The sequence below is a fragment of the Nerophis lumbriciformis genome, linkage group LG14 (genome assembly GCF_033978685.3).
Source record: "Nerophis lumbriciformis linkage group LG14, RoL_Nlum_v2.1, whole genome shotgun sequence".
Lineage (NCBI taxonomy): Eukaryota > Metazoa > Chordata > Actinopteri > Syngnathiformes > Syngnathidae > Nerophis > Nerophis lumbriciformis.
The window spans coordinates 44178758-44193823 of record NC_084561.2 but is presented as its reverse complement, the minus strand read 5'-3'; the positions used below and the strand labels follow the sequence as shown (position 1 = coordinate 44193823).

The 15066-nt window shown below is 42.7% G+C and overlaps 1 protein-coding gene across 4 annotated transcripts in view; it reads left to right on the top strand.

Moving 5' to 3' along the window:
- opa1 (OPA1 mitochondrial dynamin like GTPase) overlaps nucleotides 1-15066 on the top strand; it is a 95740-nt gene that overhangs the window by 20677 nt on the left and 59997 nt on the right. For 2 of the 4 annotated variants that reach the window (XM_061975483.2, XM_061975482.2), the window contains 13 exons: nucleotides 3571-3717; nucleotides 4144-4197; nucleotides 6147-6251; nucleotides 7595-7681; nucleotides 7747-7860; nucleotides 10118-10198; nucleotides 10258-10332; nucleotides 10406-10477; nucleotides 12842-12941; nucleotides 12999-13129; nucleotides 13652-13724; nucleotides 13832-13904; nucleotides 13979-14094. In XM_061975483.2, coding sequence (XP_061831467.1) covers nucleotides 3571-3717; nucleotides 4144-4197; nucleotides 6147-6251; nucleotides 7595-7681; nucleotides 7747-7860; nucleotides 10118-10198; nucleotides 10258-10332; nucleotides 10406-10477; nucleotides 12842-12941; nucleotides 12999-13129; nucleotides 13652-13724; nucleotides 13832-13904; nucleotides 13979-14094 — 1228 coding nt within the window. The remainder of the gene's footprint in view (nucleotides 1-3570; nucleotides 3718-4143; nucleotides 4198-6146; nucleotides 6252-7594; nucleotides 7682-7746; nucleotides 7861-10117; nucleotides 10199-10257; nucleotides 10333-10405; nucleotides 10478-12841; nucleotides 12942-12998; nucleotides 13130-13651; nucleotides 13725-13831; nucleotides 13905-13978; nucleotides 14095-15066) is intronic. The other 2 variants (XM_061975485.2, XM_061975484.2) reach the window with 1 other exon arrangement.

The window sequence follows — 15066 nt, the reverse complement described above, 5'->3', positions numbered from 1 at the left end:
TAACAAAAACATATATTTAATAAATAAGTAAATATACATTATATATATGAATGAGGTAGATCCCCATGACTTGATCAATTGAAAAGTAGCTGGCCTGCAGAAAAAGTGTGAGCACCCCTGATGTAGGCTTTATGATGCACCTACATTATTATAGCAACTATCAGAGACAGAAACTCTTCATTTAACGTAATGTCCTTTTTTGCTTCTTCAACACAGCTCAATCAACACAGAAAAAGGTAAAGTGAAATAACAGACTTGGAGAAGGCATTCGACCGTGTCCCTCGGGAAGTCCTGTGGGGAGTGCTCGGAGAGTACGGGGTATCGGACTGTCTGATTGTGGCGGTCCGCTCCCTGTATGATCAGTGCCAGAGCTTGGTCCGCATTACCGGTAGTAAGTCGGACACGTTTCCAGTGAGGGTTGGACTCCGCCAAGGCTGCCCTTTGTCACCCATTCTGTTCATAACTTTTATGGACAGAATTTCTAGGCGCAGTCAAGGCGTTGAGGGGATCTGGTTTGGTGGCTGCAGGATTAGGTCTCTGCTTTTTGCAGATGATGTGGTTCTGATGGCTTCATCTGGCCAGGATCTTCAGCTCTCACTGGATCGGTTCGCGACTGGGATGAGAATCAGCACCTCCAAGTCCGAGTCCATGGTTCTCGCCCGGAAAAGGGTGGAATGCCATCTCCGGGTTGGGGAGGAGATCTTGCCCCAAGTGGAGGAGTTCAAGTACCTCGGAGTCTTGTTCACGAGTGAGGGAAGAGTGGATGGTGAGATCGACAGGCGGATCGGTGCGGCGTCTTCAGTAATGCGGACGCTGTATCGATCCGTTGTGGTGAAGAAGGAGCTGAGCCGGAAGGCAAAGCTCTCAATTTACCGGTCGATCTACGTTCCCATCCTCACCTATGGTCATGAGCTTTGGGTTATGACCGAAAGGACAAGATCACGGGTACAAGCGGCCTAAATGAGTTTCCTCCGCCGGGTGGCGGGTCTCTCCCTTAGAGATAGGGTGAGAAGCTCTGCCATCCGGGAGGAGCTCAAAGTAAAGCCGCTGCTCCTCCACATCGAGAGGAGCCAGATGAGGTGGTTCGGGCATCTGGTCAGGATGCCACCCGAACGCCTCCCTAGGGAGGTGTTTAGGGCACGTCCGACCGGTAGGAGGCCGCGAGGAAGACCCAGGACACGTTGGGAAGACTATGTCCCCGGCTGGCTTGGGAACGCCTCGGGGTCCCACAGGAAGAGCTGGACGAAGTGGCTGGGGAGAGGGAAGTCTGGGCTTCCCTGCTTAGGCTGCTTCCCCCGCGACCCGACCTCGGATAAGCGGAAGAAGATTGATGGATGGATGGAAATAACAGACAGACAGGGCTTTGCTGTCCGTAACACACACACTGCAAAATGAGCTAACGTTACGCTAAAAGCGAATTAGCCTTCACCTCAAGTCAGGGCTGCGAGCGAGCTGAGCTGCCTTTTATACTTCTAGAAGGTCAACGGGCTCATAGTGATGTTACTAGTAGTTGACTGGGAGGTGTTTATTTTAATTTGGGGAGAGTCCGCCGCCTGATGATTACCTGCTAAACGCTAAGCACTGACTACATGCGCTCTGAATACGCACTGCTGATTGGCTGTTACCGCTCTGTTTGTAACCAATCAGATGGTTGTGTGGGTGGGACAATGCTGGGTGTGTGTAGAGGACTGACAGAAACAGAGGCAGAAGGAAGCAGAGGCGGCTACTTCATATGTTCGTGTGGAAACTCGTTCGGTCCATAGGGTGACCAGGTGTCCGGATTTAGGCCGGACAGTCCGGATTTTTAATGCCCTGTCCGGCGTCCGGCGCAGCATCAAGCCGGACACGTATTTGTCCTCCTTTTTGAGGCACTAGGCTTGAAGAGCGGAGTTTTTTCATCTTTGTTGGGCTGCAGCGCAATAGCCAATCAAAGACCGTAAAAAAATGCCCCCAACGCAGTAACAAATCAAATGATTGGCTAAGAGCGGTGTCGGATACAAATCTGCTTATCATTGGTTAAAAAAGTAAACAAGGGTCCATGTGCTGCTGCGGCATGACATTGACAGAAAGTTAGCATCATGCCAAAACGCAAGACCTCGTTTAATTCTGAATGGATAAAAGAGCACGAATTTATAACGAAAAGCAGTCGAGACTCATTCCATGGCTTCTGCACACTTTGTCGATGTGATGTCGACATAAGTAGTCAGGGGAAAGCTGCAATTGAACGGCATGCGGGTACGGATAAACATAAAAGTAATAAGCGTGCGGCAGGTACCTCTTCAATGAGGACATTTTTTCGTGAAGTTTCTTCGCCCCTGGATGACAAGATAACTGCTGCGGAGCTGTGCAAGGTGTACCATGCTGTAAAGCATCACCAGTCCTACAGAAGTTTAGACTGCGGCATGAAAGTGGACCGGGAGATTTTCAGTGACTCGCCCACAGCTAAAGGGATGGCCTGTGGCCGAACAAAAGCCAAGGCATTGTGCGAGAACGTCATCGCTCACTATTCGATACAGGAACATACCGACTACATAAAAGAAAACAACCTACCCTTTTCCATGGCAACCGACGCCTCAAATAAAGGAACAAACAAGTGTTTTCCCATTGTGGTAAGGTATTTTCACTTTGATGAAGGCATCCAACATGTCCGGTTGGATTTTTATAGTGACAGCAACGAAACGTCAGAAGCCATAACAAACCAGCTGCTGGCAAAACTTGAGATGTCGGGCTTAGAGGTGAAAAACATGTCTGCATATGCAGCAGACAATGCCAGTGTCAATTGTGGCAAACATAACAGTGTGTATCAGAAGCTGAAACTGAGCTAAAAAGATGTGCTCCCTGCAAACTGTTTGGCCCATATTCTGCATAACGCAACCAGATATGCAGCAAGCAGCCTTGATGTTGATGTGGACATTTTTTAAATTATATATGCTACATCTTAATTGTTGTTTACATTTAAGTCCACACATGTTATGCTTTGTGGCACTCTGCACTTGAAAAGATTCATCTCAGTGGTCACTTTTTGAACACCACAATGTATTGATTAACCACCTGTTAACAAACACTTGACTTTAATATTTTTTCCTATTCAGCCACACAAACATAATCTTTAAACCACTCAAAATTGTACTATAAATAAGAGTATACCAGAGTCCTATGTACACCATAGTCATTTATTGATATGCCGCATAATGTCCTCCTTTTTGGTGTCATGGAAATGGTCACCCTATCGGTACACCTCCGAACCGAACCGAAAACCCCGTACCGAAGCGGTTCAATACAAATACTCGTACCGTTACACCCCTAATATATAATGTTTGTAATGTATCCGTGCTGCTAACATGCTGTTGGCCAGCGATTAAAGACGTGACTGCCACCTGCTGAGAGGCGCTGCTTGTAGTACCAGTGGCCTCTTGTGCCGTCAGTCTGCAGAGTTTGGGCCGTGCACTGATGACGGTGGCAAGATTCCGCTGGCCTGAACCGTGAACCATCTTGTTGTTGAGGCAGCAAGGGCCTGGTGGGCCGCTTGTTGTTTGTGTGCCTCTCTCTCACTATCACATGCCCCGGCAGGGTCTGCTCGGCGAGCTCATTCTTATTCAGCAGCAGATCCAGCAGCACGAGGAGGAAGTCCGGCGGGCGGCCGCAGCCAATTATACGCCTCCCAGCCCGCCAGAACCTGCGCCTCCGAACCCCGGCCCCCCTCATCACACACGCAAGGTGAAGGTCCCGCCCCCCGCTTAGATCCGCCCTACCCTTGAAAGGTTGTGTAGACAACAAGACTTTGAGCAACACGGTGGCCAGCAGGAGGACTAGTGGAATCCGCCTTTAGATATTGCTGCTTCGTGACTACTAGTACTACGGTACTGGGTGTGGAAGCATGGTGTGAGGACTACTTTCTGGACTTGCTTGTGATCTCATTCATTGACTGTCAATCATCTCTGTCTTTGTGTGTTGATGCTAATCCCAACAAATCTGCTGCACACCTGAATGAACAATCCACTCTCAGAACCACTCTTGGCATCTCCAAAGCTGATCCGATCCTGTGTCATGACCGTGTGCATGTAGCGTGTGACACGTCATGGCTGCGCCGCTCAGAAGCGCTCACGGAATTTGTCGCTCTTCTTTCCTCTCTGCTCTCTTTAGTCGTCCGATAAGGAAAAAGTGGATCAGCTCCAAGAGGAACTGCTCCGTACTCAGGTACTGTCCCAGCACACATCGCAAAGTAACTGTTTTGTACGCTAATAATGAGGTGTTGGCGATGACAGAGCCAAGTTCATGTCGTTCATATACCATTCTACTTTTAGCACATGCCCACGGCCACACTTTGCAACATTCTCACAAGTTCAACATTAATAGTTTGAACAGTGAAGAGGTGTTGATAAATGATGGTTCCACTGTATATACACTATATTGCCAAAAGTATTTGTTCATATGTGCCTTGACTCACATACAGGTAAAAGCCAGTAAATTTGAATATTTTGAAAAACTTGATTTATTTCAGTAATTGCATTCAAAAGGTGTAACTTGTACATTATATTTATTCATTGCACACAGACTGATGCATTCAAATGTTTATTTCATTTAATTTTGATGATTTGAAGTGGCAACAAATGAAAATCCAAAATTCCGTGTGTCACAAAATTAGAATATTGTGTAAGGCTAATACAAAAAAGGGATTTTTAGAAATGTTGGCCAACTGAAAAGTATGAAAATGAAAAATATGAGCATGTACAATACTCAATACTTGGTTGGAGCTCCTTTTGCCTCAATTACTGCGTTAATGCGGCGTGGCATGGAGTCGATGAGTTTCTGGCACTGCTCAGGTGTTATGAGAGCCCAGGTTGCTCTGATAGTGGCCTTCAACTCTTCTGCGTTTTTGGGTCTGGCATTCTGCATCTTCCTTTTCACAATACCCCACAGATTTTCTATGGGGCTAGTTGGCGGGCCAATTTAGAACAGAAATACCATGGTCCGTAAACCAGGCACGGGTAGATTTTGCGCTGTGTGCAGGCGCCAAGTCCTGTTGGAACTTGAAATCTCCATCTCCATAGAGCAGGTCAGCAGCAGGAAGCATGAAGTGCTCTAAAACTTGCTGGTAGACGGCTGCGTTGACCCTGGATCTCAGGAAACAGTGTGGACCGACACCAGCAGATGACATGGCACCCCAAACCATCACTGATGGTGGAAACTTTACACTAGACTTCAGGCAACGTGGATCCTGTGCCTCTCCTGTCTTCCTCCAGACTCTGGGACCTCGATGTCCAAAGGAAATGCAAAATTTGCTTTCGTCAGAAAACATGACTTTGGACTACTCAGCAGCAGTCCAGCTGGTGTCGGTCCACTCTGTTTCCTGAGATCCAGGGTCAACGCAGCCGTCTACCAGCAAGTTTTAGAGCACTTCATGCTTCCTGCTGCTGACCTGCTCTATGGAGATGGAGATTTCAAGTTCCAACAGGACTTGGCGCCTGCACACAGCGCAAAATCTACCCGTGCCTGGTTTACGGACCATGGTATTTCTGTTCTAAATTGGCCCGCCAACTCCCCTGACCTTAGCCCCATAGACAATCTGTGGGGTATTGTGAAAAGGAAGATGCAGAATGCCAGACCCAAAAACGCAGAAGAGTTGAAGGCCACTATCAGAGCAACCTGGGCTCTCATAACACCTGAGCAGTGCCAGAAACTCATCGACTCCATGCCACGCCGCATTAACGCAGTAATTGAGGCAAAAGGAGCTCCAACCAAGTATTGAGTATTGTACATGCTCATATTTTTCATTTTCATACTTTTCAGTTGGCCAACATTTCTAAAAATCCCTTTTTTGTATTAGCCTTACACAATATTCTAATTTTGTGACACACGGAATTTTGGATTTTCATTTGTTGCCACTTCAAATCATCAAAATTAAATGAAATAAACATTTGAATGCATCAGTCTGTGTGCAATGAATAAATATAATGTACAAGTTACACCTTTTGAATGCAATTACTGAAATAAATCAAGTTTTTCAAAATATTCAAATTTACTGGCTTTTACCTGTACATGCAGACTTACTAGACTCCATGTAAAGGTTTGTAAATAGAGGTGTTGGTAATTGATGTATACACACTGACAGTATACAGTACACACTACCTGTGATATGTTCCCAGCTGAAGTACCAGCGCATGTTGGAGAGACTGGAGAAGGAGAACAAGGAGTTGAGGAAAGTGGTTCTGCAAAAAGACGATAAAGGAATCCACCAAAGAAAAGTCAAGGTTGGTATCATAGATTGTTTCCCATCTTGAGTCAAGGTTGGTATCATAGATTGTTTCACATCTTGAGTCAAGGTTGGTGTCATAGATTGTTTCCCATCTTGAGTCAAGGTTGGTATCATAGATTGTTTCACATCTTGATTCAAGGTTGGTATCATAGATTGTTTCACATCTTGAGTCAAGGTTGGTGTCATAGATTGTTCACATCTTGATTCAAGGTTGGTGTCATAGATTGTTTCACATCTTGGGTCAAGGTTGGTGTCATAGATTGTTTCACATCTTGATTCAAGGTTGGTATCATAGATTGTTCACATCTTGAGTCAAGGGTAGTATCATAGATTGTTCACATCTTGAGTCAAGGGTGGTGTCATAGATTGTTCACATCTTGAGTCAAGGGTGGTGTCATAGATTGTTCACATCTTGAGGCAAGGTTGGTATCATAGATTGTTTACATCTTGAGTCAAGGTTGGTATCATAGATTGTTCACATCTTGAGGCAAGGTTGGTGTCATAGATTGTTCACATCTTGAGTCAAGGTTGGTGTCATAGATTGTTCACCTCTAAGGGCAAGGTTGGTGTCATAGATTGTTCACATCTTAAGGCAAGGTTGGTATCATAGATTGTTCACATCTTGATTCAAGGTTGGTGTCATAGATTGTTTCACATCTTGAGTCATGGTTGGTGTCATAGATTGTTTCCCATCTTGAGTCAAGGTTGGTGTCATAGATTGTTCACATCTTGATTCAAGGTTGGTGTCATAGATTGTTCACATCTTGATTCAAGGTTGGTGTCATAGATTGTTCACATCTTGAGGCAAGGTTGGTGTTATAGATTGTTCACATCTTGATTCAAGGTTGGTATCATAGATTGTTCACATCTTGAGGCAAGGTTGGTATCATAGATTGTTCACATCTTGAGTCAAGGTTGGTGTCATAGATTGTTCACATCTTGATTCAAAGTTGGTATCATAGATTGTTCACATCTTGAGTCAAGGTTGATGTTCTAAATTGTTCACATCTTGAGTCATGGTTGGTGTCATAGATTGTTTCACATCTTGAGTCAAGGTTGGTGTCATAGATTGTTCACATCTTGAGTCAAGGTTGGTGTCATAGATTGTTTCCCATCTTGAGTCAAGGTTGGTGTCATAGATTGTTCACATTATGAGTCAAGGTTGGTATCATAGGTTGTTCAAATCTTGAGTGAAGGTTGGTGTCATAGATTGTTCACATCTTGATTCAAGGTTGGTGTCATAGCTTGTTCACATCTTGATTCAAGGTTGGTATCATAGATTGTTTCACATCTTCACACAAACCTTGCATGATTGATCAAAGATTGTTTGTTGTGCAGAAGTCTCTCATCGACATGTACTCTGAAGTGTTGGACATCTTGTCTGACTACGACGCCAACTACAACACCCAGGACCATCTACCCAGGGTAAGGAGCATACTGTTGACTCCAGCTCAGGTTCCTAACTGTTGTGATGTACAACCTCCTTGAAGGTGGTGGTGGTGGGGGACCAGAGTGCTGGCAAGACCAGCGTGCTGGAGATGATCGCGCAGGCCAGGATCTTCCCCAGAGGCTCTGGAGAGATGATGACACGTTCTCCTGTTAAGGTGCTTGGCCATGACCTTCCATTGACCTTCCATTGATCTTATATTGATCTTACAATGATCTTACATTGATCTTATATTGACCTCCATTGATCTTATATTGACCTTCCATTGATCTTATATTGACCTTCCATTGATCTTATATTGACCTCCATTGATCTTATATTGACCTTCCATTGGTCTTATATTGACCTTCCATTGATCTTACATTGATCTTATATTGATTTTACATTGATCTTATATCGATCTTACACATGGATCTTACATTGATCTTACATTGATCTTATATTGATCTTATATTGATTTTACATTGATCTTATATCGATCTTACACATGGATCTTACATTGATCTTATATTGATCTTACATTGATCTTACATTGATCTTATATTGATTTTACATTGATCTTATATCGATCTTACACATGGATCTTACATTGATCTTATATTGATCTTACATTGATCTTACACTGATCTTATATTGATCTTATATCGATCTTACACTTGGATCTTACATTGATCTTATATTGATCTTACATTGATCTTACATTGCTCTTACACATGGATCTTACATTGATCTTACATTGATCTTACATTGCTCTTACACATGGATCTTCCATTGATCTTATATTGATCTTCCATTGATCTTATATTGATCTTATATTGATCTTCCATTGATCTTATATTGATCTTATATTGATCTTATATTGATCTTACATTGATCTTACATTGATCTTACATTGATCTTACATTGATCTTACATTGCTCTTACATTGCTCTTACACATGGATCTTCCATTGATCTTATATTGATCTTCCATTGATCTTATATTGATCTTCCATTGATCTTATATTGATCTTATATTGATCTTACATTGATCTTACACATGGATCTTCCATTGATCTTACATTGATCTTACATTGATCTTACATTGATCTTACATTTATTTTACATTGATCTTACATTGATCTTATATTGATCTTATATTGATCTTATATTGATTTTACATTGATCTTATATCGATCTTACACATGGATCTTACATTGATCTTATATTGATCTTACATTGCTCTTACACATGGATCTTACATTGATCTGATATTGATCTTACATTGATCTTATATCGATCTTACACATCGATCTTACATTGATCTGATATCGATCTTACATTGATCGTGCATTGATTTTTTGTATCGACTTGACATTTATCTTATATTGATCTTACATTGATCTTGTATCAACCTGACATTGATCTTACATTGATTTTGTATCGACCTGACATTGATCTTATATTGATTTTGTATCGACCTGACATTGATCTTACATGGATCTTACATTGATCTTATATTAAAATTACATTGACCTTATATTGATCTTGTATTAACATTGATCTTATATTGATCTTACAATCTTATATCAACATTACATTGATCTTATATTGACCTTACATTGATCTTATTGACCTTACATTGATCTTATATCGACCTGACCTTGATCTTACATTGATTTTGTATCGACCTGACATTGATCTTACATTGATTTTGTATCGACCTGACATTTATCTTATATTGATCTTACATTGATCTTGTATCAACCTGACATTGATCTTACATTGATTTTGTATGGACCTGACATTGATCTTATTTTGATCTTACATTGATTTTGTATGGACCTGACATTGATCTTATATTGATCTTACATTGATTTTGTATGGACCTGACATTGATCTTATATTGATCTTACATTGATCTTATATTAACATTACATTGACCTTGTATTGATCTTGTATCAACATTGATCTTATATTGATATTACAATCTTATATCAACCTTACATTGATCTTATATTGACCTTACATTGATCTTGCATTGATCTTGTCAACATTACATTGACCTTGCATTGATCTTATCAACAATACATTGACCTTGCATTGATCTTATCAACAATACATTGACCTGACATTGATCTTGCATTGATCTTACATCAGGGCTGTGGTTCACAGCGACATAAAGAGATGAAAGGTGTTGTCCTGGCGAGCGTTAGCTTGGTGGTTGGTTCACACACTGCTTGTTTCAACATAGTATACTTTGGACTTTGAGTGTTTGAGGGACAAAGAAGTGGTCCCAAACACAAACGTTCTCATATTTATGTCACTCTAGCTGATATTCCGCCTGTAAGAGTTTTAATTGGCCAATGATAAAGTAGCACTCCTAGGTGGGATCCAGTACAACAGGATGTGGATCATGTTGTCTGCTGTGTGCAGGTGACGCTGAGTGAGGGTCCGCACCACGTGGCCTTGTTCAAGGACAGCGGGCGGGAGTTCGACCTGACCAAGGAGGAAGACGTAAGTGCCATACCCTCTTTGGGTCTGCAAGTCCAACAGGAAGCTTCTACTTCTTCCAGCTGGCTGCTCTCAGGCACGAGATCGAGCTGCGGATGAGGAAGAGCGTGAGGGAGGGACAGACCGTCAGTTCTGAGGTTTGCACTTTTAACTGTTCAAATTCTTGCTTTGACTTACAAATGAACCATTCTTCTCTTTTCCCAAACATAGACCATATCCTTGAGTGTCAAAGGACCCGGCATCCAGAGAATGGTTCTTGTTGATCTGCCAGGTGTCATCAGTGTGAGTCCCAGTCACCAGTTTGCTCCCAGTGCCACTCACACTGGTGTATTAGTCATCTTTCCTGATAATAAGTGTTAAGTTATCAGAGCACACATCAAGTACAGCAGTTTTAAGTCCATTGCAGAAGGTGCGGAGAAGATCCAATCATACCAAAACAAAATAAATGTAGTCACAAATATGAACATAAACCCATTTTACAGGGAATAATTATAGTTTTACTTGCAGAAAACCCAGTAAAATATCTGTAAATGATTAATTAAATATATAAATGACATCACTTTTACCTTCATTGAACAATCTTGTTGACTCCCAGTTCTTGCTTGAATTCCAAAGTGTCACCTTCTTTATTCAAGGGCTGGCACTCGCAACTTTCTTTGGCCCCACGATGTAATATTTGAAAATATCACATGGGCTGAATCACCAACATGTGGATTCTTAATTTAGGCACATGATTTGCGTGCAGAGCAGCACGGTGGAACAGGGGTTAGTGCATGTGCCTCACAATACGAAGGTCCTGAGTAGTCCTGAGTTCAATCTTTCTGTGTGGAGTTTGCATGTTCTCCCCGTGACTGCGTGGGTTCCCTCCGGGTACTCCGGCTTCCTCCCTCCTCCAAAGACACGCACCTGGGGATAGGCCCCTCCCACCTCCAAAGACATGCACCTGGGGATAGGCCCCTCCCACCTCCAAAGACACGCACCTGGGGATAGGCCCCTCCCACCTCCAAAGACATGTACCTGGGGATAGGCCCCTCCCTCCTCCAAAGACACGCACCTGGGGATAGGCCCCTCCCACCTCCAAAGACATGCACCTGGGGATAGGCCCCTCCCACCTCCAAAGACATGCACCTGGGGATAGGCCCCTCCCACCTCCAAAGACACGCACCTGGGGATAGGTTGATTGGCAACACTAAATGGTCCCTAGTGTGTGAATGTGAGTCTGAATGTTGTCTATCTGTGTTGGCTCTGTGATGAGGTGGCGACTTGTCCAGGGTGTACCCCGCCTTCCGCCCGAATGCAGCTGAGATAGGCTCCAGCACCCCCCGCGACCCCAAAAGGGACAAGCGGTAGAAAATGGATGGATGAATGTGCGTGCAAACGGACTGTTTGGTCATACAAACATGAAATCTTTTGTTGAGAACTCAATTATATGGAATGATCCAGGTAGTACGGTATTTATGAATAGTATAGTACCGCAGTACTAATGAATCATATTCGGTACTATACCACCTCTAAAGAGTACCGGTCCCCCCTCCCCTTTTTTTTTCAACGGGCATGATGGCGCGACGTTGTCACGTCATGACATTGCTGGTTTTATGAGCAGAGGAGCATGTTCGGCAGCGCACACACACAGAGTACTTACAAGCAGACACAGTGTGTAGACAGAAAAGGGAGAATGGACGCATTTTGTTGTAAAAAGTCAAGATAAAGGTGAAGTTATAACACTGAAACACCCTCAGGAAGAGGTGCTTTAAGACATGGCTAGCTAGCTAGCAGCCAGCGTCCAGCCGCAGTGGGCAGTGTTTTAGCTACTTCCAAATCACTAATCCTCGCCTCCATCGCAACAAATAAAGTAAGTTTCTTACATGTAGCATTATCACTGGAGGACGAGGAATAGCTAAACATGCTTCACTACACACCGTAGCTCACCGGCGTCACAATGTAAACAAACGCCATGGGTGGATCTACACCTGACATCCACTGTAATGATACCAAGTACAGGAGCGTATCTAGTCGATACTACTATGATTACATCAATATTTAAAAAAAAAAAAAAAATCATACTATGTTTATAAACTGTCCCTGGACACATTAGGACTTTGAATATGACCAATGTATGATCCTGTAACTACTTGGTATCGGATCCATACCTAAATGTGTGGTATCATCCAAAACTAATGTAAAGTATCAAAGAAGAGAAGAATAAGTGATTATTACATTTTCACAGAAGTGTAGATGGAACATGTTAAAATAGAAAATGAACAAGTAGATGAATAATATTTTTTTTACAGTTTTTCCCTCACAATGTGTACAAAATAATAGGTGTATAAATGACACAATATGTTACTGCAGACTAATTAGGAGTCTATTTTTGTTTACTTACTACTAAAAGACAAGTTGTCTAGTATGTTCACTGTTTTATTTAAGGACTAAATTACAATAATAAACATATGTTTCATGTACCCTAAGATTTTTTTGTTAAAATAAAGCAAATAATGCCATTTTTGTGGTCCCTTTATTTGGAAAAGTACCAAAAAGTACCTAAATACATTTTGGTACCGGTACCGGTTCCACAATATTGTTATCGGGACAACCCTAGTCCTAACCTAACCCTGACACTGTGTACAAATGCGTGTGTGTTCCCAGACGGTGACTGCAGGCATGGCAGCGGACACCAAGGAGACCATCTTCAGCATCAGCAAGGCCTACATGCAGAACCCCAACGCCATCATCCTGTGCATACAAGGTGAGCTGTGGTCACGCTTGGACACCTGCAGCCGGATGCTGACCTTTGACCTTGCAGACGGCAGCGTGGATGCAGAGCGCAGCATTGTCACCGACTTGGTCAGTCAGATGGACCCCCACGGCAAGAGGACCATCTTTGTGTTGACCAAAGTGGACCTGGCTGAGAAGAACCTGGCCAGCCCGAGCAGAGTCAGTCTTTTTTTTACCCCTTTGACCAAAAGCTAGTCCATACAGATATTTCTATAGATATGTGATGTATTGTTAACTTCCACACCAGTCTTCATTTCCTCTTCGTCATCGTCAACAAACTATTTTCCTCTGACGGAAATAAGATAAAACCAAAATACATGTCGGCTGAAAAGACTGACTTAAACTAAAATACATGTAGACTCAAGAGACTATGACTAAAACTAAAATACATGTAGGCTGAAAAGACTGACTAAAATTAAAATACATGTAGGCTGAAAAGACTATGACTAAAACTAAAATACATGTAGGCTGAAGAGACTATGACTAAAACTAAAATACATGTAGGCTGAAAAGACTATGACTAAAACTAAAATACCGGTAGGTTGAATGAGATGTGAGTGAAAGTAAAAATGAGCACTGCTCCAAGCAATACTTGGCACCTCCACCAGAGGGCGCCCACATCTTGAGTAAAGGGATGAGTTGGTCTTGCAGATGAAACAAAAGTTGACTCTTCTATTTCAGATCCAGCAGATCGTTGAGGGCAAGTTGTTTCCCATGAAGGCGCTGGGTTACTTTGCAGTAGTGACAGGAAAAGGTATTCCGCCCTTTCTTTCTGAACACCATGAAGCTGTTCTCCTCATGTATTCATCATCTGATGGTATTGATTACAAATTGTATTGATGAGACGTCTGCGTGCTGCAGGGAGCCCCGGGGAGAGCATTGACTCCATCAAGGACTACGAGGAGGACTTCTTCCAGAACTCCAGATTGCTGCGGTAGCAAGTGGCAAGCATGCAAGAAGTGTGTGTGTGAGTGCGAAGCTGACATGATTGTGTCTCCTGCCACTCAGGGACGGAATGCTGAAGGCCCACCAGGTCACCACCAAGAACTTGAGTCTGGCCGTCTCAGACTGCTTCTGGAAGATGGTGCGGGAGTCTGTTGAGCAGCAGGCCGACGTCTTCAAAGGTACCATCTCAGTCTCCGCTTTGATATCAAGTGTGTGTGTGAGTATATAAAGTGTATATTAGACTTAGACTTCCTTTTATTGTCATTCACATTTAAATGTTACAGTACAGATAGGAACAACATTTTGTTGCATTAGTTTGTTGTAGTGCAGGATAAAAGAGCAATAAGGTTAATCAATCAATCAATCAATCAATGTTTACTTATATAGCCCTAAATCATGAGCGTCTCAAAGGGCTGCACAAGCCACAACGACATCCTCGGCTCAGATCCCACATCAGGGCAAGAAAAAACTACCAGTCCAGTCCATAGTGGATCTAACATAATAGTGAGAGTCCAGTCCATAGTGGATCTAACATAATAGTGAGAGTTCAGTCCATAGTGGATCCAACATAATAGTGTGAGAGTCCAGTCCATAGTGGATCTAACATAATAGTGAGAGTCCAGTCCATAGTGGATCTAACATAATAGTGAGAGTCCAGTCCATAGTGGATCTAGCATAATAGTGAGAGTCCAGTTCATAGTGGATCTAGCATAATAGTGAGAGTCCAGTTCATAGTGGATCTAACATAATAGTGTGAGAGTCCAGTCCATAGTGGATCTAACATAATAGTGAGAGAGTCCAGTCCATAGTGGATCTAACATAATATTGTGAGAGTCCAGTCCATAGTGGATCTAACTTAATAGTGTGAGAGTCCAGTCCATAGTGGATCTAGCATAATATTGTGAGAGTCCAGTCCATAGTGGATCTAACATAATAGTGAGAGTCCAGTCCATAGTGGATCTAACATAATAGTGTGAGAGTCCAGTCCATAGTGGATCTAACATAATAGTGTGAGAGTCCAGTCCATAGTGGATCTAACATAATAGTGTGAGAGTCCAGTCCATAGTGGATCTAACATAATAGTGAGAGTCCAGTCCATAGTGGATCTAACATAATAGTGTGAGAGTCCAGTCCATAGTGGATCTAACATA